This window comes from Paramisgurnus dabryanus, chromosome 20, assembly GCF_030506205.2.
Source record: "Paramisgurnus dabryanus chromosome 20, PD_genome_1.1, whole genome shotgun sequence".
NCBI classification, from domain to species: Eukaryota; Metazoa; Chordata; class Actinopteri; order Cypriniformes; family Cobitidae; genus Paramisgurnus; species Paramisgurnus dabryanus.
In genome coordinates, this window is record NC_133356.1 from 17,378,420 (window position 1) to 17,404,333 (window position 25,914).

The 25,914-nt window shown below is 39.1% G+C and overlaps 1 protein-coding gene across 2 annotated transcripts in view; it reads left to right on the plus strand.

The window, feature by feature from the left end:
* Window positions 1-25,914, plus strand: part of adka (adenosine kinase a) — a 168,947-nt gene that overhangs the window by 21,963 nt on the left and 121,070 nt on the right. For both annotated transcript variants that reach the window (XM_065296743.1, XM_065296744.2), the window contains exon 4: window positions 11,703-11,781. In XM_065296743.1, the coding sequence (XP_065152815.1) occupies window positions 11,703-11,781 (79 nt within the window). The remainder of the gene's footprint in view (window positions 1-11,702; window positions 11,782-25,914) is intronic.

A 25,914-nucleotide genomic window follows, 5' to 3' on the forward strand; every position in this document is an offset into this window, starting at 1 on the left:
AAGTGAATAGAGCTTGTTTTGAGGTATGGGGGAGGTTAATGTTTTTTACTATGAGCAAGATTATAAGGGTACATTTAATAAAAAAAAATAATGAAGTTCACATTCAAAATCGGCGTAATTAGCAAAAAACTACCTGTGCCAAACAGTTTTTGCTTACGCTGTTTATGGGCTTTCCCCGATTAAAGAAAACCGTTTTACGCGTTTATATGACCCCACGTGTTATCAGTTTATTAAGCATAATCGGCGTAAGACTGTGCATGTAAACGCACTCATTTTTAAAAAACACTTAAAAAAAGTCATGGTTATTTTAAAGAGGTCTTATTTTCCTTTTCATGATTTTACATTTATTTTTGTGTGTAAGTGTGTGTTAGTACAGAGGGGCAACCTTCTGATCTCTCTGATGAAGCCAATACGGAAGTGACTTAAACTGTAATTGATCGACTGGCCGCTAGAGGCTCCAAAAGGGAGTCAATCCCCATAGACCTCCATGTTAAAATAAAATGTTTACAGCCTGGTACATAAATAGTTTTTGGTCTGTATAGCTAATTTTGCCCTTCGTGACAACTGTGAGGGGGGTGAATTTTTTGTAACTAATCAGTTTAAATTATATTAAGCTTTAAAGTTCTGCATATTTAAGGGCATGGCCAATTGAGTCAGGGGTGAACTCCCATTCCTGTCACTAGAGTCGAGCTAGGCAGGTGTGATTTCTGCAACCAGCTTCACCCACATCCCATCTCTTTACCCATTTTCAGTTATCCGCGAGTGATGCGCTGTAACAAGCGACCAAGATGGCGACGGCAGGCACCGCCTACTTTAAGCATCAAAAAAGTTCATGTTTTTATGATTTAGTATTCTTACCTTTCCAATCTGTTGGATAAGCAGTAAAGACGATATTATCTCCTGTTGAGAGCTGATCTTCCAAACATGGTAAAGATTGTTACATTTCCAGCACGGCCAATCAGAACACACTGGATAGCTGGCCAAACAGAGCAAACCACGCTTTCTCGAACAATGAGTTTTGTAGATTGTGTTTTAGAAATGCAGGGCATAGAGGAAAAAGAGTAATGTACAGTATGTGGAAAATAAAATGTTTTTTAACCATAAACCACTCAAACACATACACCAAATACACAAAATAACGTTCTTTTTAGCAACGTAATAGGGGCTCTTTAATGTAATGTTGTTACTGAGATGTTATGCAGAATGTTTTTCCAAATTATTAAAGGTGAATTTATAATTCTAGGCTCAAAATAACAACAAAGTATGATATTAATACTATTTGCAGTGCACTATAGTCAAATTCAAATTATTATTATTATTATTTATGTTTTTGAGGCTTAGGAACATACTGAAATTGAACTTTAAGAAGTACCCAATTGTTCTTTTGATTTAGATCTTTCAGTGATGTGGTTGGTGTGTTTGCAACTCCTCCTAGAGCTTTTATATCCATTCCTCAACAATCGTAATTGTTTGTAAAAGAGTGACCCGTACATTCAGTACTATTACATTTGGAACATGAGGGCGAGTAACTAACCATGGTCTTTATTGTTGTTAAACTATTTCCTTAACAACTTTTGGACGTCACGTATCACATTTGCAAACACCGTGTGCTCTGAAAGCAATTTCTCAATTGATAAAAATTAGATTAGGCTTTCCACTAGAAGCAGCACTACAACAGCTTAATGCATGGTTTCTCACCGCATCCTAACATTTTGGCGTACACTTCAACAAGCACTGCACTTTATTATTCGCTGGGGTGATTACTCACAAAACAAACTGTTCCTAGTAAAGCTTTTCTGCGCTTTTTATGATCTCCTCAGCTTGCACCCTTGAGTGTTTTCCATTGATTCCTCAAGGAGCTCTGGACTTACATAAGCCCTTGTTTACAGACAAAAAGGCTTATATTTATTTGTCAGCTGTCCTCTCTGGTGTACAACACATCCTCGGTCGGGAACATATTGGCATTGGCGTTACGAGCGCAGACGCCTGGAGAGGAATCGGTGGAGTCGCTGTAGTCGTAGCTCGACTATGGGTTGATCAGCGCACTGTCAAAACACTAGAGAACAGTTCTTCAAGAAATAGGCTCCGTGTGAATCATTGAGGGACTTGAACGCTGCTCAACTTGTTTTATTTACAGCCCTTCCAGTGTGTCTTCCTTCAAACCTCTAATCTGTAACTTGCTATCTGGATGCAGCTATCCTTTCTGACAGGATGTTTTATAATAGTCTGCTAATGAGTTTTTAAGCGCTTATTGTTATTGTTAGTCGTGTATGTTTAGCGTGCGTGGTGTCGGCTGTCAAGAAGGCAGCAGGTCTGTGATGAGCTGTCTGTCGTGTTTAGGATATGGCCTGCATTAGTGAAGAAGAGATGGATTCTTTTTCCATTTGAGGTCTTCTGTGCAAACAATGTCTGCAACTCACTTTGGCATTTAGAGTGAGCTGTCTCATTGTTCTTGTTTAATTGTATCCAGTGCTTTTGACAAAAACAATGTTATTGGAGTGAAGGATGATATTCTGGATCTAATTAACTGTGATTGTTGTGCTTCAAAGCTCCATCTGAAAGAATTTTGAAGACTTGACCTGGTTTTGTTTAGCATCATTGCTTCTCTCTGTCTCTCTTTCCTCTCTCTCCTTTTGCCTCATCGACCTGTATCCCTATCTATCCCATCTATCTATATATATATCTATCTACACCTTTTCTTATTGTAAATAAACAATAACAAAAACAAAGAGCAGAATAATATATATCATTCCCTTCAAAGATCAGAGGTCTTGATGTGTCAACTTTTGAGGAAGTTACGGTCATTGTGTCTCGTAGAGTGGCCGATTAAAATACAGAGCTGTATCACATACATACTCAATCGATATTGCTTAAATATAGTGTACTTTTAGTTAGTGTCGCATTAGTCTTAAAGTCGTATTTGTATTCCCATCACTCAGACACTCATCTTGCTTTAATACGTCTAACCACAAGCATATGTGAGACATGTTGCCTCTGGTTTTATCAATCTGATGTTTAAGCACATTCTTTTCAGCTCTTGTAACATTTGTGGTAAGGCATTTCAAAGAGCGCAGTCTGACATTCCTCACCGTGCCCCTCTCTTTATAAGTGAACATTTGGTGCTCCCAAAAAAAAAGAAGAAACGTGGTCCTTGTGCTCACTTTAATTTTAATAGCTTGATGCCTAGCCACATTCGAGATCCACCGTGGATCTTGTGGTTAAATTTACTGGGTGCTTAATTGCTACATGCTATGAATGAAGGAATTTCTTTCGTTCATTATTTTATTATATGCCTATATTTATAGGACAGCACAGAGCAGAGAGAAAAATAGGGGTTAGGGGGAATATGACAGAATGGATTTGAACCTGGGTCCTTGTGAGCCAACAGCTCCCCCACCAGAAATAATACATGTTATTCTTGGCGTAATATTTTGTGTGGGTAAACACAAAACTTTTTTATAAAGTTCACTTTTTTACAACGATTTAGTTAGCTAGCCTTCCCACGACCCTGGAGAAGACAAGTGGGTTTGGATGTGAATTTATAATTTATTTAGGGGCGGTTTCCCTGACAGGGATTAGACCAGTCCTAGAGTAAAATAAATGTAAGGGCTGTCCAAACTGAAAACAACTTGCACGGACATATCTTAAAATACATCATTCATTAAAGTGACACATTTAAATCATCAGAATTTGCAATGACATGTTGGAGATAACCATATTTTTTTACTTTGTCATACTTAAACTGAATTACCATACATCTTTCAGATAAGATAATATAATATAATACATGTTATAATTAGGGCTGTATGTCAGCAAAGAATCTCTCTTTACGATAAGCATAACTTGGGTTGCGCGTCAAAATGTTGACACATTACGATACTGTAAAATGAGTTGATACATTGGGTTTTTTCATTTTTTTAGGAATTTAAACATACAATTACAATATCAAGGCAAATAATCATCAAATAGGATTTTTTTTGTCATAACCGTGCAGCCCTAATATTTAGTGGTCAGGATGTAAACTCTAAACCAGTGGTCTCCAACATGGCCACCAGGTTGCCCGCACGAAGTCTGTGAGTTGCCCGCCAAAGCACATTCTATTAAAGGCAGGGTGCATGATTTTTGAAAAACACGTTGCAAAAGGGAGTCGGGCCGACTACCAAAACACACTTGTAGCACATGTCTACTAACTGACATCGTTGCCTGGGTTGCGTATGTGTGGTCTATCAAAAGAAGATCCAGATTCTATTGGGGTAGGGGTGTGTTTGTTTAGGTGATTTCAAATGTCAACATTGGCTTTCAGAGATCATGCCCCCCGCCTTTAATAGTCTCAATTTTAATATTCATATGTTTAATATTAGCATTACCATTGTTACCATTTGAAACAATGATAAAACATATCAACAAGGTAAAGGCGTTCTAAGCGAATCTGCAAGACGTTAGTTTTTGTTGACGTTTGAATTGTTTTCAAACAGATGGAGCATAGCTAACTCCTCCCCCTCCCTTCCGTGCTTTCATGAACGCGCCCAACCCCCACCCCCAAATCCTTTTTGTCGTTTATTGGCTGAAACACTTTGTTTTGTTTTGTGGTGCTAGGTTTGGCCACTATGTTGTTATTGCCGTTTGTGAAGCCTGGGCTGTCTACAGAGATCGCGTTTTTTTTACAGCTTGATCAGCGGATAGGCAGCAAGCAGATAGTGAGGAGATGTTTACTGTATGAAACAAAAATTATGGTCTAAAACGCGTCAATTCGCTTAGAGCACCTTTAAATTAAATTAAATTAAATCAACTAGTAAAACATAAAAGTTTTGCGTAGACTAAAAAAAGAAGCCCTCTAGATTGTTTTATCCATTGTGACAGTCTTTGTTCACAAAAAGGTTGGAGACCCCTGCTCTAAACAAAACTAAAAAACTTCCATGAATGTTGTATGATTTTTTTATCAATATTGCATTTTTAGAAAAAGTACAGTATTGCCAATCAAACTATCATGATACTCACGTGTATTGATATTTTGTTGCACCCCTGGTTATAATGCAGCACTGGCTTGAATTCTAGCCAAGAGACGCTTTCACATAGACCAGGGGTTCTCAAAGTCCGGACTCCGGTCCGGATCCGGACCCGACGGGAACTTGATCCGGACCCGCGTCGACTTCATATTACAAGTGCATTAATTTCTATGTGATTGATTAAATGTGTGCATTTGCTACTTTTACTTACAAATGCATATTAAACTTGTTAACCATTCGTTTAGTTTTTTTTCTTAAGAGTATTTCTGGTCCGAAAATAAAACAAGTTTTTTAAAAAATGTCCTGTGTGACGCTGTAGCCATCACACCCAGATATTATGCACAGCTACTTCATGTACTACGGCTTTTGATCAGTAAGTCCTTATCAATCTGAAATCACTGATGGTTTGAGTCGTTTAAAACATGCATTTAAAAAAGCAACACTCGTCATACATAATCTTTATACATATTCTTTATTATCATGAAATACCTGAAAATGTTTGAAGAACAGCAATATAAATATATCCTTAAGACATTTCCTGGAGCTGCGTGTGCCTGGTTCTTCGGCTGCAGCGCATATTAAGTTACTGCCCGAGAGCGCCCCCTGGCTTTTGGATGTAGCGGCATTTCACCGTAATTCATTGAGAAGCAAAGCAAGCATCATCAGCCAATTTATAGGTGCACCCCTAATTTTGGTCAGTGTCTCTGCCTTACAACCACACTTTTTTTTGCCATGGTTTATGCATCTGATGTAGAACAAACTGTGCCATTTCTCTAATTAGGTTGCTTTGTATTTTGCACCTTGTTACTTTTGGCATATTTCTTGTGTTTGTTTAAAAAAAATTACTTTAAATGCAAAATACACTTATGTTTTTCCCCAAACTATTTGTGTTGATTTGTTATATAAACAAATGATTTAAGTTTTTCCGGACCTATGAAAATGATGAGAATCCAGATTTGGACCTTTGAATGTAAACTTTGAGAACCCCTGACATAGACCAACAGATTATTTGAAATTGCCTAAAGCATTGAATACACTGCAGGAATTTTGCGCTCCTATAAGATCATTACCTTATCACACTGTGCGACATTGATCGTTTAAACTTGGGTAAGACAAGCATGTAGACTGCACGATGATGACACGGAGGCTTCACCAGCTGCTTCACATGTTAGCACAACGTCACCAGCATGTGGTAAACAAATACCAGTATGCAGGTCGTAGCAGCAATCACAATGTGCGTTAATCATGCTGAATTTTTGACACTGTCAGAAAACGATCATAGGCTATCTTTAGACGTAAGACCGGGAAGGCGGCCATCTTGGAACCTCTCTCACTGTACGACATAGGACCACCGATGAAGAGCCACGATCACAGAAATCGCGACAATTGTTTCACCATAGCAATTTTTCGTCCTGGACAGCCAAAAATCGTGCATTGTCTCCCGGGTTTTACTGTATATTGAACGGATGAGCCTTTGTAACAGACTTTGTGTGATAACCACCTCTGAAACCTGCACTTTTTTGCCTTCAGTATTCTGTGAAGCTTTAATAGAAAACCTCTCCCCTAGTTCCAACAACTCCGTCTACACAACTTCAAACCTAGTTTTCATGCCTAGATCCACACCACCTCCCACTGTACCACTTACTCCCTTTGTCACCACTCCACTGCCGCTCAATTTACATTTCTGAAATAAGAAGCTTCTCACAATTGATTGTGTTTTCCACAATCTGACCGGAGTGCGGCTTTGATGTTGTTCGTGGAGTGCCTAGACACAAGGCTGTGTGTAGAGGAGTGTTTGCCTGTGGCCATTGATGAACAGTCCCTGCAGGATCACTGTTTGTTTGTGTGAATTGCTTATGTAGCCACATCAGCTGCTTCCAGTCTAGCTGCTATACAATAAATAAAACTGCCGTCAATATTGAGCTTTGCGGGCGTTACTTCCTGCTGTGAGGTAGACTGCTTTTTCTCTTTGCCGAGTTAATAAGTAAACAGTTGTGAATATCGCCTTTTTCGATCAATAATGTTCACACATGTTCCTTGTTGGGCTTTGGTGGTTATTTTTTGATTATATTTTTTTCATTGCAGCCTCTTGTTGATACTTAAATTTCGGTACGTGTTCTGAGGTGAAAAGGAAGCATGGTTTCCTCCAGACAGGCGTTGTTGCCAAGCAGATTTTTCTTAGAGAATATTTCATGTAAGGAGCACCTAGCTATATATCTAGTTAAAACAAATAAAGATTTTTTATTCACACCTATATAACAATATTACAAGGTAGTTACCATAAATAGTTACACAAATATTTTTTGCTAAAACATTTTGCATTATATAAAAAGGCCACCCAAAATGTATTGAATGCACTCTACAATAAGGTTGTATTTGTTATCGTAATAAATACATAAATTAACAATAAGCATTATAGTTTTTCAGCATTTGTTAATGTTCGTTAATATAAATGCAATTAAATTAATTAATTGTGCATTTTTATGCAAGTTTTCCACATTGCTTTATTCAGTGAAGTTGCATAATATTGTCCGCAAGGTCACTGTGAGTGTTTAATGCATTGCTGCACCACCAGGACATAGTAGTTTTATTCTTCTTCTTTTGTGAGTGTTTCTACTGTGTGTGCAGTTTTTCTCTAAGGGGCGGGTGTGTGTGTTTTGTCTTTAGCCCTGCTTTGTAACCCTACACTGGGCGCTGTGGCAGCTCTCCCATCCAGTTCTTCTCCTGACCCATTTCAGGCCATAACTAAGATCAGTGGAGCACTGGGCAGAAAGTGCAAGAGGTTTATTCTGTGTCTCTGTGTGTGTAAAAGGGAAATGTGTTTGTGTACGGATGATCGTGGTTTGACTTGCTTAGCTCAGTCCCACGCACTGTGGTCAAAATGGTTAGTATTTTTTTCTTTCTGTGCTGAGGAAGTGTGTATATTGTTCCCACGCTATGTAGAGATGAGGGTCCCTTGTTCCAGACAGGGGGCGCTGCCGGCCACTGCACTAAGCCCTGACTCAAGCAGCAGAGGGATGTTGCAAACTGCATTAATTGTTATGACCTGATACAAAGACGTTTATGAACGAACAGCATGCTTGAGTAAGCTGCAGTGAACTGCATTTGCTGATTTAGTTTTTGCTATGGTGTGAATAAAAATATTTGGTCTTTGTTACTCCAGCCAGATATTAGAATTACCTCATGATTTACTCAACCTTAAGCAAACAGAGATACATATGTTTGGAGTTATTTAATTAAGTGCCCTTGCTCTTTCTAGCTTAGATAGAAAACGGGGATCAGGGAACAACTTCTGACTTTACCTTCTGACCACCCAAAAGTGCAACCATCCTTCACAAAATAATCCACACGGCTCTAATTGGTTAATAAAGGTCTTCTGCAGGTAATTAATGCGATTTTTGTAAGAAAATTATCCACATTTAAAACTTTATAAACCATAATAACTAGCTTCCGGTAATGACGCCATCTTGGACTCACACTAATCATGAGAGATTTAGGGTAGTAAGTGTTAGTTGCCATAGTTACGTTGCGCAGTGACTCTCATAAGTCCAAGATGGCATTGTTACCGGAAGCTAGTTATTATGGTTTATATCAGGCAGCCAAAACATTAGAAATCATTTAAAACTAAAAATAATGTGAAAAACTTTCTGATGTCTGACAAGGACCATTCAAAACATAATGTAAATAAGTTAATGACATTTTCTTGGAAGCAAAAAATGGTGTGAGCATATCCTATCTTTTGTTCAGGCACCTGCTGGAACATTTTTTATGTGTGCACATTTTTTTAATTAAAGAGCACCTATTTCATTGCTAAAAAAACAACGTCTTTTTTGTGTTGGCGTGCTATGGTTAAAAACACATTATTTTCCACATACCGTACATTTTTGTAGCTCCAGATTTTACTCTCTTCCAGAAACACACAGATTTGAAAAGCTCTTTGTTCCTGATTGGCCAGCTAATTTGTACGTTGTGATTGGCCTGAATACCTCTGACGTCAGCTGGAAATGTGACGCTCCTTACCATGTTTAAAGGATTCAGTCACAATGCAATGCTAACAGGAGTTAACTTACAGGCTGTAAATCCGAAGTGGGAGGAATTATGATAATTTCGGTCTTGTCTACAACACCAATCCCAAGACGTAAACTGTTGCCTACAATCCGTGTTTTTGTTGTAGCCCAAAAAAATAGATTTACTTGGAGACGATAACTCGTGTCATCGTTTACTTTGGGGTTTGTACCTTTCGTACCTTGAGCTCTTTAATGATCGAGTATTTTGCTGACCTATTCCTTGAGAGTAATTTTCACACAGAGATTACGGAAAATACACTGAAAATGCTTCCAGATTTTTTGGTTCATTCACACTGCCAATGATTTTCGGAATCTTTGCATGCATTCACACACACAAAGATCCCATAAAAAAACATTAATTAAGTTTGCTAATTATCCATAATTTCTATCTCGAGAAACCATGTGCATGCATTTTTGTTTATGACAAGATCATAAGGAGTTTGGGATGCACGGTTATGTCATGCTGGTGAATGATCTCCGCTTCAGTCCATTTTGTCGAGATTTCTCGTTGTGAATGTTGATCTGCGCTTAAATCCCCGTGTCTTAAATCATAACTTCTGGTTGCAATGACACACGAGTCCTTCTGTTCACACAGAATGCTTTCCCTGTATGTTACGCTACAGTTACTAGGTCCTCTTTACAGGAGCGATTCCAGAACATTTACGGGACGCGTTCGTGTTCACACAGAAGCCTGTTTTCTGCCAATTTTACTGACATTTTCTGGACCAAAGTGCCATGTGGACAGGGTTTAAGAGGCATCACAGAGAGGTACACCAGAGGAGGATGCACATGATCATGCTCCCTGAAGGTGTCACTCCACTGTTTACAAAAGCTTCAAAAGGCTGAGTGAGAAATCGGTGCATTTGTTGTTGGGCAGCATCTTGAAGGGCCTCAACATGCCAGCCATCCTCAGCCCGAGCCTTTTGTTGCCAAGTGTGCAGAGCTCCTGTTGCTAAAGGAAGTACTTAAATGTGTAGTTATGTGAGATCTTTCCTCGCTAAAGCCGGTCCCCCGCTGCTCCTTCCTGCTCCTTGGCTGAATATGAAGTGTTGCTTGATGGGCTTTTCCCCTCTGACAGTGTCACAAGAGGAGTGACAGATCAGAGAGGGAGCTGACCCTCCTCCCAGAGGAAGTGCTGGGAGCCAAGGGTGGCCCATTCAGCGCCCCAAGGCCACTCTGTGTTAATGGAACATGATAAGCTTTTCATGAATCATTGTGCAAGGCTGCTTTTGTGCGCCAGTGTCTCTGTAGGCTTGGTACATCAATGCCGTATTTGCCTTTCTCTGAATGTACATGATATATAGGTGTCAGAGATTGTTTTGGTAATGCATTGGTAGCCACACCTAGTTAGGGTTGTGCTCTATAACTTTCCTGTCTGGTATTTGTAAAAAAAAATAGCAGTGAGGTCTTGGTATTGACAGTGCGTGAAAATGGCATAAGCTTTGCCTTATATTGATACTGTCTGTAAAATCCAGGCAAAGTCTCATGAGCATCAAAGTTTAATTTTAGCCATTGATTTCACATTGATTTAAATGTCAATAATAATAGAGATTTTGGTGAGTATTCCTTAACTGACAACCAGCAATAAATATACAGTATATTTAAAATTCATGATATAATATTATGCCACTGCCACTGAAATGCATTTGAAATTCAAAGAGCCTGCCAGCAATTTTTACAAATCTACCTGCAATTTTCCGCAACATTGTGCAATCGGATTGCAGAAGAATCAACTTAGCTAAAAATAGTTTATTATATGTTTGTCAATGTTTCGTCATTTCATTTTTCGTGCTAGATTAATAGTTTATATCCTTCATCTTCACTTTCGTGCCCACATTAGGGTTTGTTTTCTGTTTTTGCATTTGTGAGCTTTATCTCTTAGCGGACATCAGTCTTAAACGTCAGCGCTATGTGACGGGAAGCTCAGATGAAAACACGAAAGCGTGTGTTTCTGCACAAGGTCTGTTTATCCCGCTTGTGTATTCAGTGCAGGGGCCACGGGAGGTCGCGTCCTTCAGTGACTCACAGTATTTGCATGCTGTTCAAATCTGTTGCATACACAGGTCTGCGCTGAATGCTTTCCTCTGTAATGTCCAGACATCGGGCAGGTCGATTGTTTTCTTTGTGTGGGTCGTTTGGTGTGTGCGTGTGTGCACGTGTCTCTACATGCTGAGAGATTCGTGCAGAAGTACAGTACATGCACACGTTCTCAGAAGGCTCACTGCCCTGCGGCATAAGTCCTCTATTTCCTGTTTACAGTGTCTGAGGTTTCCTGTTCTCGATGCATCTCCACTGGGTGATATTGTGATCTTGCGATTTTTGCTCCGGACAAGACCTGTTAAAAATACAACCTCCTTATGCAGTATATTGTCAAAAACCCCTCCTAATACTTTTCCGGTCTTATTGTGTACTATCATTTCTGTGCATGCATAAACATTTTAATCTTTTATATATATATATATATATATATATATCGATGATGCTTTTATTATGGACTGTGTTAAATAATAAACCTCCTCATTTAGCTTTCCATCAAAATCTAATTCTATTCTGTTGTGCATGCATGAATTTTTTTACTTGGTTTTGTTTTTAATATTTTTACTGTATTCATTTCTCTTTTGTGCATTAGGTTTGAAGAGATCATCAAGAAATTCAATGTTGAATACCACGCTGGAGGTGCCACTCAGAACTCGGTGAAAATCGCACAGGTTGGTGCTCAAACCTGCAATCAGTAATAAAAGCATCATGCAGTGCTTTAACAGACAGATGGATGGTTTGGTTATATCCTCCATAATCTGTTTACAGGGTTAATCTTGTATGTTTCATTGATGTAGCTCCATTGGTAGAGCATTGTGTTAGCAGTGAAAGGTCATCATGGGTTTGATTCTCAGGGAATACATACTGATATAAATGTATTGCTTGAATGCAGTTGCATTGGATTAAAGCATTAGCCAGATGCATAAATGCAAATGTAATAAATCTGGCCCTTGTTTTGTAGTGTTTCTTACTAAGAGGTCGAAAGGTCATAATTTCAAAACCATGCAATTTGTCTGAGAATGTCTGATTCAGGCCTAAATAGTGTCTAGCAATATTTTTTTTGGGGGGGGGGGCATGTTTAAATTAGATATATCATACTTCCAGTAATTAAATTTTTTTTTATCAACTCTCACAACTCTCACTCACAACTATCACAACTCCCCTAAATGTGTTAGGATATCAATAAAAACCACACTGTGCAAACTTTTAAACTGTTCCTACAATATCTAGAGGTTGCCTTTGAATATTTCCGAAATCACAAATTTCACATGTTTTTGCAAAAACTGTACCATTTAAAAATGCACAACACACATAAAACTTGCTTTTTGGAGGGTTCCAGTTATTTCAGTCTCTTCTGATCTTGAGCAACCTCTAAATATGAATTAATATTTTTATAAACAATTTGCCCATTTTTTATTTATTTATTTATTTAAACATATTGGTGGGATGAGATCATGAACTTTTAAAAGTTGAAAAATTAGGACCACCCTAATATGTTTCATATAAAATCAAACATAAGTTACAAAAGTAACTGTAAATAATGCATTACACAATAAATGCACATTTAGAATAGGATTAGTTTCAATTAGTTTCTAATTCTTTTATTTTTCATAACAGTCTGTATAGTTTTGGATTCACATTCACTCCTACGACGATGCGTATGAAACATGTCAAGAAAAAACATCTTTAAATTGCAGTTTTTAAAATTTAATATTATGTGGACTTCATCTTACATTTGTAAGTTCTACTCACCTGTCAAAATAATGTATGTTTGTTATTTACAGCTAAACTCTTAGGGCTCTATCTTACAACCGGCGCAATGCAGCGCAATGCGTGACGCAAGTGTCTTTTGCTAGTTTCCACCCTGCGCAATTATCATTTTCACATTTAGCGCCACGTTGTTTAAATAGAAAATGCATTTGCGCCCCCTTTTGGCGTTCTGGTCTGAAAACAAGGTGTGTTCAGGCGCATTGTTGGCGCGTTGCTATTTTAAGGCAACTAAAATAGACTACGCCATTGACCAACAAAAACCTGGTCTAAAGTCCAGGCGCAATATGTTTTTTGTTATTTAATAGGCGCGTAAGTAATATGCGCCTATAAACGGGACGACAACACGGGTTTGCTTATCACATACATGAATGCGCAGCAGCACAAAAACGCTTTTAAATATGAAAGATTAAAGGATTGAATGTAAAAGATTATTATTGAGTCTCTTGGACATAAATGAGGACCGATTATTAGACGTTAGAAGGCACAAAGAGCTGCTTCACCTGCAGCCTGGTAAGTAAATAAATGCTTTGCTTTAAACAAATGCATCTGTTTTTAAATGTTTAAGTGGTGTAAGTGTTTTTTTTAAATGCTACCTCACGGATTTATTTTATATGTTGACTCTGTACCTGTGGATATGGTGGGATGAGAAACATTTTTAAGTAATGCTTAAAAAAACTGATGTCGCTGTCCAAGTGCTGAAATGTGCGTAGAGCTGTTTTTAAATTCTTTATCTCCTGTTTGTTACAAATAAAGTATTTTTAGAGTACAAACCTTTTCTTACATACTTGTAAATAATTGTTGATGATATTAGATAGCCATAAATTTAAAGCATTAAAAGCCTGCTTTTTTACTTCTGTGACTAAAAGAAAACGGGTTTTAAAGGTTTTAATTAAAAAAAAAAAAATTCAATACAAGTGAAAAACAACACAATTATTTAACATTAATCTTAAACTGGGGATCTTCTTCCTCCACTTAGTTTTTTAGTTTACAAAGTATGTCATCTAAATAGGGATTAGACATAGCACCAGCGCAATTGGCTTTTAAAGGGGATGAGAGCTGAGAAACAACGCTTTTTCGACCATGTGCTCGGCGCACAAACCATTTTTCCCGTCCTTAAATTAGCAAAAGTGGATTCGGGCACGCCCATTTAGACGTTGAGCTGTGCGCTTTAGACAATGCGCTTAGATCGTTAAAATAGGGCCCTTAAAGTTAGCGGAGTTGCAGTTGCAGCGTAGTTTTGTTACTGTACCCCTACTTTACAGGCTTATATTTGCTATATCAGACACAGCGATCACAACAACATGATTTAAAGAGATATTTTTATAATTTATAGCCCAAAAGAGACAGAGGCTTTTTCCACCCTACACTTTTGCTGGCCTGGTCTGAAGCCATTGTCTGCCTAGAGCGTTTCCAAGACTGTCTAAGTATTATTTTCCCTTCTCTAAGTTCCTAGTATTCCCGAGACACTAGGCTTCACGTCTGAGTGGGATATTTATTTGTGTCATGCTGTTTAAAGTAACAACAGAAATCCTTTTTGGTCCCTGATGGTCCGGTAGGGTGCTGTCACAGCAGAGGAATATGTTCAAACGACCCTGTTGCCCTCAGGGCTGAAACTAGAGATTGATTCCTGCGTCGCAGTTTCAGTTTTTGTATACTTCTGCAGGTGGCTGAGAACATCAACGCTTTTAAAGTTCTCAAGATTGGGAGTTATTTTGATATAAATCATCTAAAAAGACACATGGAATGTTCCGATTATCTCCAGATGATGCACAGCATCTAAATCTGTCGATGCATTAGGCTGCGAAGCCTTTTACATTCCCTGCATCCATCACTGTGAAATACAGACCTCTGTGTGTGATGAGGTAAGACTGTGGATAATCATTTGGGTATCTGCCAGTGAAAGCAAATGTGATTTCATTACTTCACTGTCTGACTGTCGTTACTGTTGTCGGCCGCATCTGTTCTGACCCAAACGCAGCCTGAAAGCCGTTCAGAAGTGAATCTTCATTTTATCCCTTTTCTCTGTCTGCGTCCCAGCATTTATTTGCTTAACGGGATTTGTTGCAAATGTCCTTGTGAGGATGTCTGCCCCGTCTGCCAGCTCTTCACCTGCCTCTGCTGATAAACGAGTCGGGATGTAAAAGTTGTGCCCGTTTTGAATAAAAAAGCTAGTTACGAAGGCTGCCAGTGATGTGTGGGTTGTTAAGCACCGGTTTGATCAGACAGCTCTTCAAAGCCGACCCGTGTGAGAAGGCAAGCTTGATGCGGAACCGGGCCTCTGAGATTAACACATGGCAGCACCTGGAATGCCAGGAGCAATGCAACCTGTGTGTCGGTGTCGTGGAAAACGAGAGCTTTCAAACGCAATGACATGGGCTGTTTTGTGAGCGCACATCAAAGCACCCATGTGGAGATGAGGTGCTCCAGTCGGAGGCTTTTCTCAGCCTCGGGCGCTGCTGTGCAGACAGGGGAGGGAGCATGTTCAAGTCTCAGTACCTGACCGAGATAGGTAGACCATTTACACATGAACAACCAGCCATTGGAGAGGCAGGGTTATCTTTGCTCTCTCTGCATCACCTTTTCTCTCTTCTCTGCTCTTCTAGAGACCATAAAAACAATTTTTTCACCCTTTTGATTTGTTCCTATACAGCATCATTCACTCTAGAGAGACATAAAGGAATAAAATGTCAAAGGAATAGTTCACCCAAAATTGAAAATCATCCCTTCTCATCTGAAACTATGATTTAGTTTACTTTGTTAAATGGATAGTTCACCCAAAAATGAAAATTCTGTCATTATTTACTCACTCTCATGTTGTTCCAAAACTGTATAAATATATATTTGTAACCATATACAATACTGTGCAAAAGTCTTCAGATCTGCTTTGTACAAACATTCTTCAAAATATCATCCTTTGTGATTTATTTTTCGTTGAACTATCCTTTTTAGTAAAAGTAATAAATGCAACTTGCACAACATACGATTTCTTTGTGTGACAAAAGAGTGTAATTTAAGTCCATGTGTACTTAATAATCTTTCCATCCTTTGTGCTGTGAACACGAGGACCACCGTGACAGAATCATTGAATCAGTGAGTTGAACTTGAGAACCAGAACAGTGAATGAGTTGTTCATTTGAGGCAGTTTTTTCAATGAACCGGTTTATCGGATTTACAAATCATACCGATTTGACTGATTTGTTCATAAATAAGAGTTCAGTTGGAGTTCAGTGTTCCAGTACCCACAGTTCTGTAATGAAAAACTCATTAAAGAAGAAAACATTATCAGCACCAGAACAATCATTAAACTCTGTTCTGTGTTGCTATCATATGGCTTTAGAAGAGCATCTGATACTTGAAATATCAAATTTTTGTTCCATAGGAAAAAAACAGTCATGTACTCTTAAAAAAGAAGGTGCTTTAAAGGTTCTTAATGCTGCGTTTACAACAACCGAGTTTCAGACATCAAAATTGCGTGTACTGCGCCTAGTTTGCAGCTTGAGCAGTTTGAATGCATTCGCGCGTGTAGAGCGAAGTAGACGCGGGAAAAGCAAGCATTTGATGCGCGTCAGAGGCAAAATCCGCTATTTGTGGGAGGGGCAAGTGCTATGCGGTTGTCTGTTTGCAGGATGGCTGATGTTGATTGTGCATTTATCGTGAAAGTTACCGGTTTGTATTTAGTCACCTTACTATAGGGGGAAAATAAACGGCGCGGGTCAATAAACGTCACGTGACTCAAAAGTGAAATGTTTATTTACAACTTACCAGGTTGCCCCATGTCCTCACTGACACTCTTCCAAGCGAGGTCCTCGCTAAATCCGCGCCGCGTCTTCACATTGACTTAACATTGAAATCACTCGTGCTTGCCGCCTCTACCGCGTCTGGTGTAAACGCAGCTTAACAGTGATGCCATAGAAAGTTTTTTGGTTCCTTAAACCATTCGAAAGTTCTTAAAAGAACCATTTCTTTCATACATTTTACAGTCTTAAAGAACCTTGTTCATTACTAAATGTTTTTATGGCATCATAAAGCGCCTTTATTTTTTGGTGTACATTTTTGGAAACAGTAGGAGGGTCAGTAAATAAGGACGAAACTTGAATTTTTGGGTGAACTATTAATTTTAACACTGTTACCACATACATTCCCTACACTTCTAAAAAGCCTACATCAATCTAAATCTATTATTGCTTTAGCTATGAGCCTCTTCAGATGGTTCTTTGATGCGTCTGAATTGGTAAATTTGTGCAGGAGACATAGTGTTATTCTGACAGGCACCACTATGCCCCACAAGACATCCAAAGATGAAGACTTTCACCTGCAAGAAACGATCTTGCATTCTCTTTATACAGTCCTGCAAAGAGAACGTACCCAGCACTGCTCTACATGCCCCAGACATCAAAGCCAGGATTGAGAATCGCTCTCTCTTCCACTGTATATACAACGTTCCCAGAGCATTCTTCAGCACTGTGATCCAAGACTCGGCTCTATTACATGTGCGCCCCTGGTGTGGCCCCTTGAGCAACTGAGAGCTTGAGAGGGGAATAGGCCGTCAGTTACCAACAGAGAGAGCAGTTGTTAGGTGCTGACTCCATCGGGAGGTTAAATTATTCTTCCAGAGCCCTGTACAATTGTCACTTTAAAGCACATGGTACGATGTGCATATTGTTTCAGGGTAATGTCCAAATGAAACAGATTAAAGTTTTAAACATGTCGTTTTTGAAAGGCTTTATGCTAATTGCAAAAGAAAGCAAACTGGTGTTTTGTGATTGCACACAAGGAGATCTTCACTTCTGCACCCTTAATTTTTTCAACTACTCTTTCTCCTTTTTTCCATTTGTCGCTGGCCCGTGGTGCCTTTGCAGATTCTTTTTCAAAGTGGTGAAGGGGCCCAACCTTGGACGCAAACTGGACTTTTTTATTGGAAACACATGTGCACTCTGAAGTTGGAACTCCTTTATGAAGAAAATCACTTCGGCACACAAAGGCCTTTCCCAGTTCATAGTTTTGCATGGAAACTTAAATTAGGGAAAGTTGGTGCATATAACCAGACATCAGACTAAAGACAAAACGTTCCATGACCTCATGTTTGACTTGACTTTGGGTTTTTGGCTTTTTTTCGAATAAAAGAAAAAATCCTGTCCATCCAGCCTCGATAAAGAATTAATATATTTTTTGTATCTCATGAAAGAGCTACTCTCAGTGGAAGGGGAGAGAAATGGCAAAAGCTACGTGTATCAAACTTGGCAGGGGGAAGAAAGGAAAGTTTGATGGAAAATAAAGGAAAGTTTGAAAGCTCTGTAGACTCGTGAGATTAACAAGACACATACCAAGGAACCCTAAACTCTCCACAGTAAATGACCACAACATCTGTGTCCAATATTTACAACAGAGAATAGAAATGCGAGAATGTCTCAATACCTGCCTGTATGGTTGTATTTGGATATGTGCGAGTGTGAAATCTCTCCTCGTTGTTGTGAATGGGGCCGAATTTCAACAGAGGGACTGTTTAATGCACATCTAATGTAACTTCAGCAAAGCGAGCATGTCTTGATTAATGATTGCTAAATACCTGCAGGTATTGGGGATGATGTGCAGTGCAGCGAGAAGCTCAAAAACAGCCTCATCATTAAGCATGCTCCTCCGTTTCTCGACAGAAGGTTAATTGAATGTTAACATTCAAAAGCGGCAGCTTCTCGGACAACTGCGCCGCCAAGAACGGTTTATTTCCTTCCTGAGTTGATGAAAGGTCACAGACAATTAAGCACCCGAGTAGAAAAGAAGAAACAGAGTAAACTTGGCCTCCATCTGCACCGTTGCATTCCTGAAGAGCAGCAGAGTGGCAGCCATTTCCGTCCTGTGCAGGAAGAGGTGCGTGTTTGGTGAGGCCAGACTAGTTTAGGGTTACGCCCAAAGACTGGCGGTATGCAAGAACAGGATTTTTGTGAAATCACACCTTTCCTTTTCCTTCCCTCTCCAACTTTATTCCCCAAAATTGTATTTACTGGAAGTGATGGGGGCGTGGACTCTTGACTGCACAGGCCTGTTTGTGACTAGGGCACATGCACGGTGTCTAAGCTAATATTCCACTACTTATGCCTCGTAGTGTAAATCACAACCGCCCTAATCTTTGGTTTGATCAGTCCAGCGGTCTCCCAGCGAGAGCTCCCAATTCTCCCGGAGCGCCCTTGTTTATCAGAGTGCTTTTGTCTTATCTCTGAACCTCATAATCTGAAAGTGTATGTGATACGCTACGTCCCACACTCTGCGCAATCATGCTTTTTATGTCTCACAAAGCTATACAGCAGTTTCACCTTAATTTAGAGATATGAATGTTATCTTTTCTTATACTCAATATAGGGAGTACACACACAAGCATTTAAAAAACATGCAGAATCATATTTGTTTAATAGATTGCAGGGTTTCCCGCAGAAAATGTGTTAGTTAAGGTGGTAGGGTTGGGCGAGTGGGCGGGGCAGAGGGCGTGGCATTCAAAGGGCGGGGCGTATGCGTCATGATGAAAATTTAAATCTTTTTATTTAAAACACTCAAATAAAACTTAATTTTGAAGAAACTATGACAGAAAATGAACACACACTAGATTATTAATGAATTAAATGTTTTTAACAGATACCTCTAATGGGAATAGCTGTGTGATAAAGTGAAACTAAAGGGTTAATAAACACAAACTAATGCAGATGTTGTAGAACTGTGTTGCGAGATCCAAGATGCACTTGACAGCCTTTTGTGCAGCGAAATTATTATAATTTTTTGGATGGTCTAGTAAAGGAAGTAGGGTTTCCAAGCTTAGGCGGGCCACCTGAACTGAAATGTGTTGCGGGAAACCCTGGATTGCTATGCAACAATGCATGCCTAGCAAGTTGGGTTGTGGTATATTGATGGTAAAAAAGAACATTTTGCATTGTTGTAGCCATGATATTGATTTAGCAGATTGACGTTGGATTTATGCTGCGGTCTATTCAAATATAAAAGTTGGAATTTCCGAGTATATCATCACTTGAAGTGGGAATTTTAACTGGTGAAATGATGTTAGTGAATGGTAAACATTAGTGTATTGTATTTGTAAAGGCTAACGTATGGTCCCATTTTTTTTTTAAGTGTACAGATAGGTTCGCGTATAGTGCGCGTGACATGGTTTCCATCTTCAGAAGATTTTTAAACCCTGCGTGCACTGAACGCAAAGGTTGTGTATACGCGTACACGGGAATGTAGTATGTAGCCCATAAGATGCGTTGCATTTTGTCACAATGCACATGGGGCGAAAGTCTGCATACACGCACAAGTCAAATAAACTATGCTTTACAATGCTGTGTGTTCGGCGCAAACGTTCACTTACACACAAAAACAGACTTTACTTTGGCCTTAAAGGCGGGGGTGCATGATTTTTGAAAAACACTCCGGAAAAGGGAGTCGGGCCGAGTAACAAAACACACTTGTAGCCAATCAGCAGTAAGGGGTGTGTCTACTACCCCTGGGTTGCGTATGTGTGTGGTGGGTCTATCAAAAGAAGGTCCAGATTGTTTAGGTGATTTCAGATGTCAACATTGGCTTCCAGAGATCATGCACCCTGCCTTTAACCCGGTTTTTGGAAACCCATCTAAAGTAATTTTTGTGATATAGTGTTTTTTACATACAGTAAAATCATCTACATAAGAACATTCAGTGAAATATATAACCTTGATACCTTTAATATTGACTGAGAAAGACCATAACAAAAAATACAATTATTGTGAAATCAATGATTTAAGTTAAACTCTGATGCTCATAATCCTAAAATAAGATGAGACTTTATCCTGGATTTCACTTGCTGTGTCATATTTGCTTAAAAGTGAAAATATCAGTCATTTATAATCGTTAACTTAAACAATAGTACAACTTGTTTATCAAACATTTGCAGAATACGTGCTTGCATTTTACACCATCTGTGGTTTGGTTGCTTGGAGACGCCTCTGTTGGTTGTCTAACAACTGCAAAGCTAGCTGTAGCAGGGTTGTTTTGGTTCCTCATACGTCAACTTTGAGGCATCAGTCATAAGGATGAGCAGATATCATGTAAGAGTGCTTCACACCCGACTTTAATTGGACCCCAGCATACGATTCTGGATAACATTGCTACAGTGTTACATTAACTGCATCTGCATTCTCTCCAGAGTGTAATTGTGTGACATTTATGATACACAGTATAGCATGGTGTTGTTACAAACGCAGCAGAGATGAGTCAAGCCCGGGGACGTTGTGGAAAGGTCAAAGCGGGTGGCGCACACACACATAGATGTGCGTGTATTTATAGATGCAGGCGTTCAGATGTGACAAATGGTGATGAACACAGAACTCTTAGATCCTTCCAGCACATACTGTTACGTGACATAGTGAAGGTGACGCTTCCCCCGCATTATGAATAATGATTAACTGCAGGCAACCGCCAAGAAGAGCTTGGTGGGGAGAGATATAAATAGACTGTCTTTTGTTTGTGCGCTCGCTATCACACTAAAGAAGGGGCTCAGACTGTAGGAGGCAATGAGGCATGTGGGATATGGTAGAAAAGACCTTTTCCTACTGATACTGACAAAGCCACACTATGCACGAGCATTTGCATACACACACACACACACACAAACTATGTTCAGAAAATACACTTGACCTTTCGTAAACACGTGGCCTTCGCATTAATGGAAAGCATACGTTTAGTTTGTTTGTGAGAACAGCAGTGGGCATTTGTCTCACTTATGCATTACCAAGCAATGTTTATAATCCTACATGTTTTCTAGTTATTATTGGAGCTGTGAAGGTGCCATTTCATAAAAAGATACAACTATGCACAACTAAGCACATTCAATCATATCACATGACCCGTACATAAGTACTGTCGGCACAACCTGAGATGCTACTACAAGTGATGCAAACCTGCTTGATTTATACCATTTATACGAGTTTGTAGCACCAACAGATACATTTATTATATTTTTTTACCATATATTTTTCTTTCCACTTAAAGGGACACTCCACTTTTTTTGAATATATGCTTATTTTCCAGCTCCCCTGGAGTTAAATATTAGATTTTTACCATTTTGGAATCCATTCAGCTGATCTCCAGGTCTGGCTGTACCATTTTTAGCATAGCTAAGCATAATCCACTGAATCTGATTAGACCATTAGCATCGTGGTCAAAAATAACCAAAGATTTTTTATATTTTTCCCATTTAAACTTGACTCTTCTGTAGTTACATTGTGTACTTAGACCGACAGAAAATAAAAATTTGTTACATGTTACAGCAGCAAAGTCATTAATTATTACACTAGAATGAGAGTATAGTTCCTAGCCATATCTGCCTATAAAAATAAAAAATTTCCGTCGGTCTTGGTACACTATGTAACTATAGAAGAGTCAAGTTATAAATAGGAAAAATAACGAAACTTGGTTCTTTTGGAGCGCGATGCTAATGGTCTAATCAGATTCAATGGATTATGCTAAGCTATGCTAAAAGTGCTAGCGCCAGACCTGGAGATTGGCTGATTGGCTTCCAAAACGGTAAAAATCAAATGTTTAACTCTAGGCGCGGGAAAATGAGTATATATTGTGTCCCTTTAAAGTCACAATGAAACTGAAGCAGTAATGTATATCCAAATAACAGCTTGTGAAACGACGAAAAGGGTAGGGCTGGACTTGAATTCGTCCTTTGAGAATTGATTGGATCATTGGAAGTTGGGTCGTGTTGCTATTTGCTAATTGCCATGATCTTTCCTGGGCCCCGCCCACCTGCCATACCACATGACCGGAAGTAAAGAGAGATCAGTTCAAGGAGGGGGGAGTAGATTTAGTTTTTTGATTAAAGCTTTTAATTGAAAAAAAAATGAAGCTCACAGGAAAGTCTTTGTAAAGTTTTTAATTTCAATTTTATTGTGACTTTAAATAGCCACAGAAGCTTGCATGGCATTAAAAGACGAACAAACAATTACATTTATTCTTCGTAAATAAGGATTTGCAATTAAAATGACGTGATTGTCAGGTAAAGTAGCTTGAAATGTAAACCCAGCATTTAACCTATCCCAGTAAGTAATGGACACACACTGGAAGTCATGAACACACACACAGAGCAGTAAGCTGGTAAAAAAACATACATCTCAGTCACAACCTGCCGGCAGTGAAACTCGAACCGGCTACCTTTTGGGTAACAAGCCCAACTCTCTAGCCATTAGACCTCATGTGCTGCTATACAAACTGCCAATTGTATAAATTTGCTAGAAGTTTATAATGGATTGACAGTCCTTGTTCTCATGCCTAAATGGTCTGTAAATGGTGCAGCCGAGGGTTGTGGTTTGTGGTTCACAACAACGTCCACATTGCTAAATTGACCTTAAATTTTAGTTTGAGCTACCTGCTACACGACTGCAAAGATAAATGAGGGTTGTAAGAGGTGTTGCACTTGGAGTAAGTAGCATTTAAATGACAGACTTATTAACAAAATCCAATTGGCTTTTATTTAAAACCAGACCCTATTTTTCCTAAACACAATAGTTAGTCAGAGGATATACTGTAGTGAATGGCTTTACTGGTGGTGTGGTTGTAATTCTCACCGCTCCCTGAATTAAATTGACTGCAGCTTTCTCAGGTCTTAATTAAGGCACTCTTTCATTCAGTACTAAAACGGTGGTTTAGTCTGTGGTTACAGAATCAACTCCATATCATGCTTTTACATATAAAATCAATGCCTTGACTAACCCACCGATAATATGCGGGATATAGTTCACAAGCTGTGGGCTGTATAGATTTCCATGTGGCTTAATTTATTCTCATAGAGCTGTCATTAGCTGGCAGGGGTTGAACAGTGTGGACTGCCCCTCGTAAGTATGCATCGAAATGCTTGTTCGGGTTCTCCGGGGAGGCATCGGAGATTCATTTGTGTCATGCGCCTCTGAACGATTTGAATTTAGATCAGATGAGACACGCTGGCGCAAACCTAGTGTTTACAGGACCCGGGGGTGAAATACGAACCCTTGTCTCGATTCTCGCACACACGCAAACAAACTCTGTGCACTTTTTGTCCACGTTTATTTTCGGCACCGTTAGTCGTTTGCTAGCTTGGCCTATGGGCTAAATTGCTTTGGATTTTTTTTATAGCAAAGCTTACGAAAAGCACACACTGGTCTCATCTGTGCTTCATAACTGGCATGTCCTGGAGAAACTTTGTGCATTTGTGAAACGGCACCATGTTAAACACTTTGGACCTTGGTCCATCTCATAACTGGAGCATTTACAAAGCTGTTCATTTGGCATCACCACTGTGATATAGAACAGGCCGCTCCCGCTTAAGTGTTTCTCTCTCGGCAAATCCTATTATCAGTGTTGTGTTTTTCCTTTCTTCCTAACTCGGGATCTGGTCCAGGAAATTAGTCATTTCCTTCCAGTTTATTTGTCGGTAACAGAGCGTCCTTTTACAGCGATGAATGTATTTGTTATATGTTTCCTTAAATCGGAGTCAGCTTTACAGATCACCGTACTTTAGTTCTCTGCAACTCTGCACCAGTAAGGAAAGGCAGCACTTTCTAGATCTATTGGAAAGCCCTTTAAGTCGTGTGAAAGATTTTGGGCAGTAGTGCAAAGGCTAGCTGGACTACATGAAAGATGCTGTGGCCTTTTAAGCTTGGATGCTTTCCCACTCAGGCTTACTTCTCTCTTCTGTTTATATTTGCTCTGGTAGGCTCTTAATGCAGTTCTGTGGAAGGCTCCAGATAAAAATCAATGACAGATGTGACCAGAAGAAAGAACAGCAATTACATGGAAAGTCATCTTTTAGGGTCATCTTTCTTTATCCCCCAGGCTGTCTCTGTCTCACTCTCTCTTACCTGCTTGCTCATCTAAATGTTTCATGGTCTGAAGATGTGGCTGAAGTCCCAGAACAAGTTGGAGGAGGAGGTGAGAGGTTACTGAGGAACACGGTTATTTTGAGTAAAAAGGTGTAGGTTTGTTATCTTAAACTGATCTTAAATCTGCTAAGGGTGTAATTTCTGTGTCGCACGCGGTTGGTTAATGACCCCACTTATCTGTACCTTATTAAGTAAACACCATTTTCAAACTAAAATCCCAAAACACTTTTATCACTCCCCCATCTGCCATATAGTGTTGTCCTATACTAACGGCATTGGTAGACACCATTGGTCAAACAGAGTAATGTTTTTGATAGCACATGGATTTGTATGCGCGCTTTCAGGAAAATTATCCTGTAAATTGTGAACAGCAAGTTATCTCTGTGCTTAAAAATGCATACATTAGCTTAAACTGAGAGTCACAATTTTGAACATTTGTTAGAAAAATGGTCAAAATATGTACACAAGCTGTCCCTGGGGCAGTAGCCCTTAATAAGGTACAGATATGTGTACATTTGAGTACCTCTGAGGTACTAATATGAACTCTTTAGGTGCAAAGGTGTAGTTGTTGAAAGGGTACCATCCCAGTGACAGCTGGGGTACATATTTTTGGTACATATTTTCAAAAACATTTTCTGAAAGTGTATAAATACTCAAAGTGTTAGAGAATATTGTGCCAATATTGTGACATTTATATATATATAAATGGACGGGACTTTAACGCGTTAATTAAGATTAATTAATTACCCAAAAAATAACCCGTTAAATATTTTTAACGCATTTTAATCGCATTATACTGGAGCACCAACTACCGTTCATGACTTCAGACAACAACAAACCACAGTGAACATGAACGAAGAAGCTGATGAGATCGCTTTGGTATAAAAAATTATTTTATAAAAAACGAACGGATGGAAGCGTCGATAAGAGCATGGTTGTGTGTAAGCTATGCAACAAGGAATTCACATATCACCGCAGCACAGCGAGCCTCAAGTATCATCTCAATGCAAAACATATAGCAGCTAGCGTGGACATTAGCCCGACTCAGAGTACAACGACTTGGTTGAACAAAAATAAACAATATTTTGTTGCTTAAGTTTATGTATTCAGTCATTATTCATGGTATACTAAAAATAAAAAATAAATGTGAAAAAA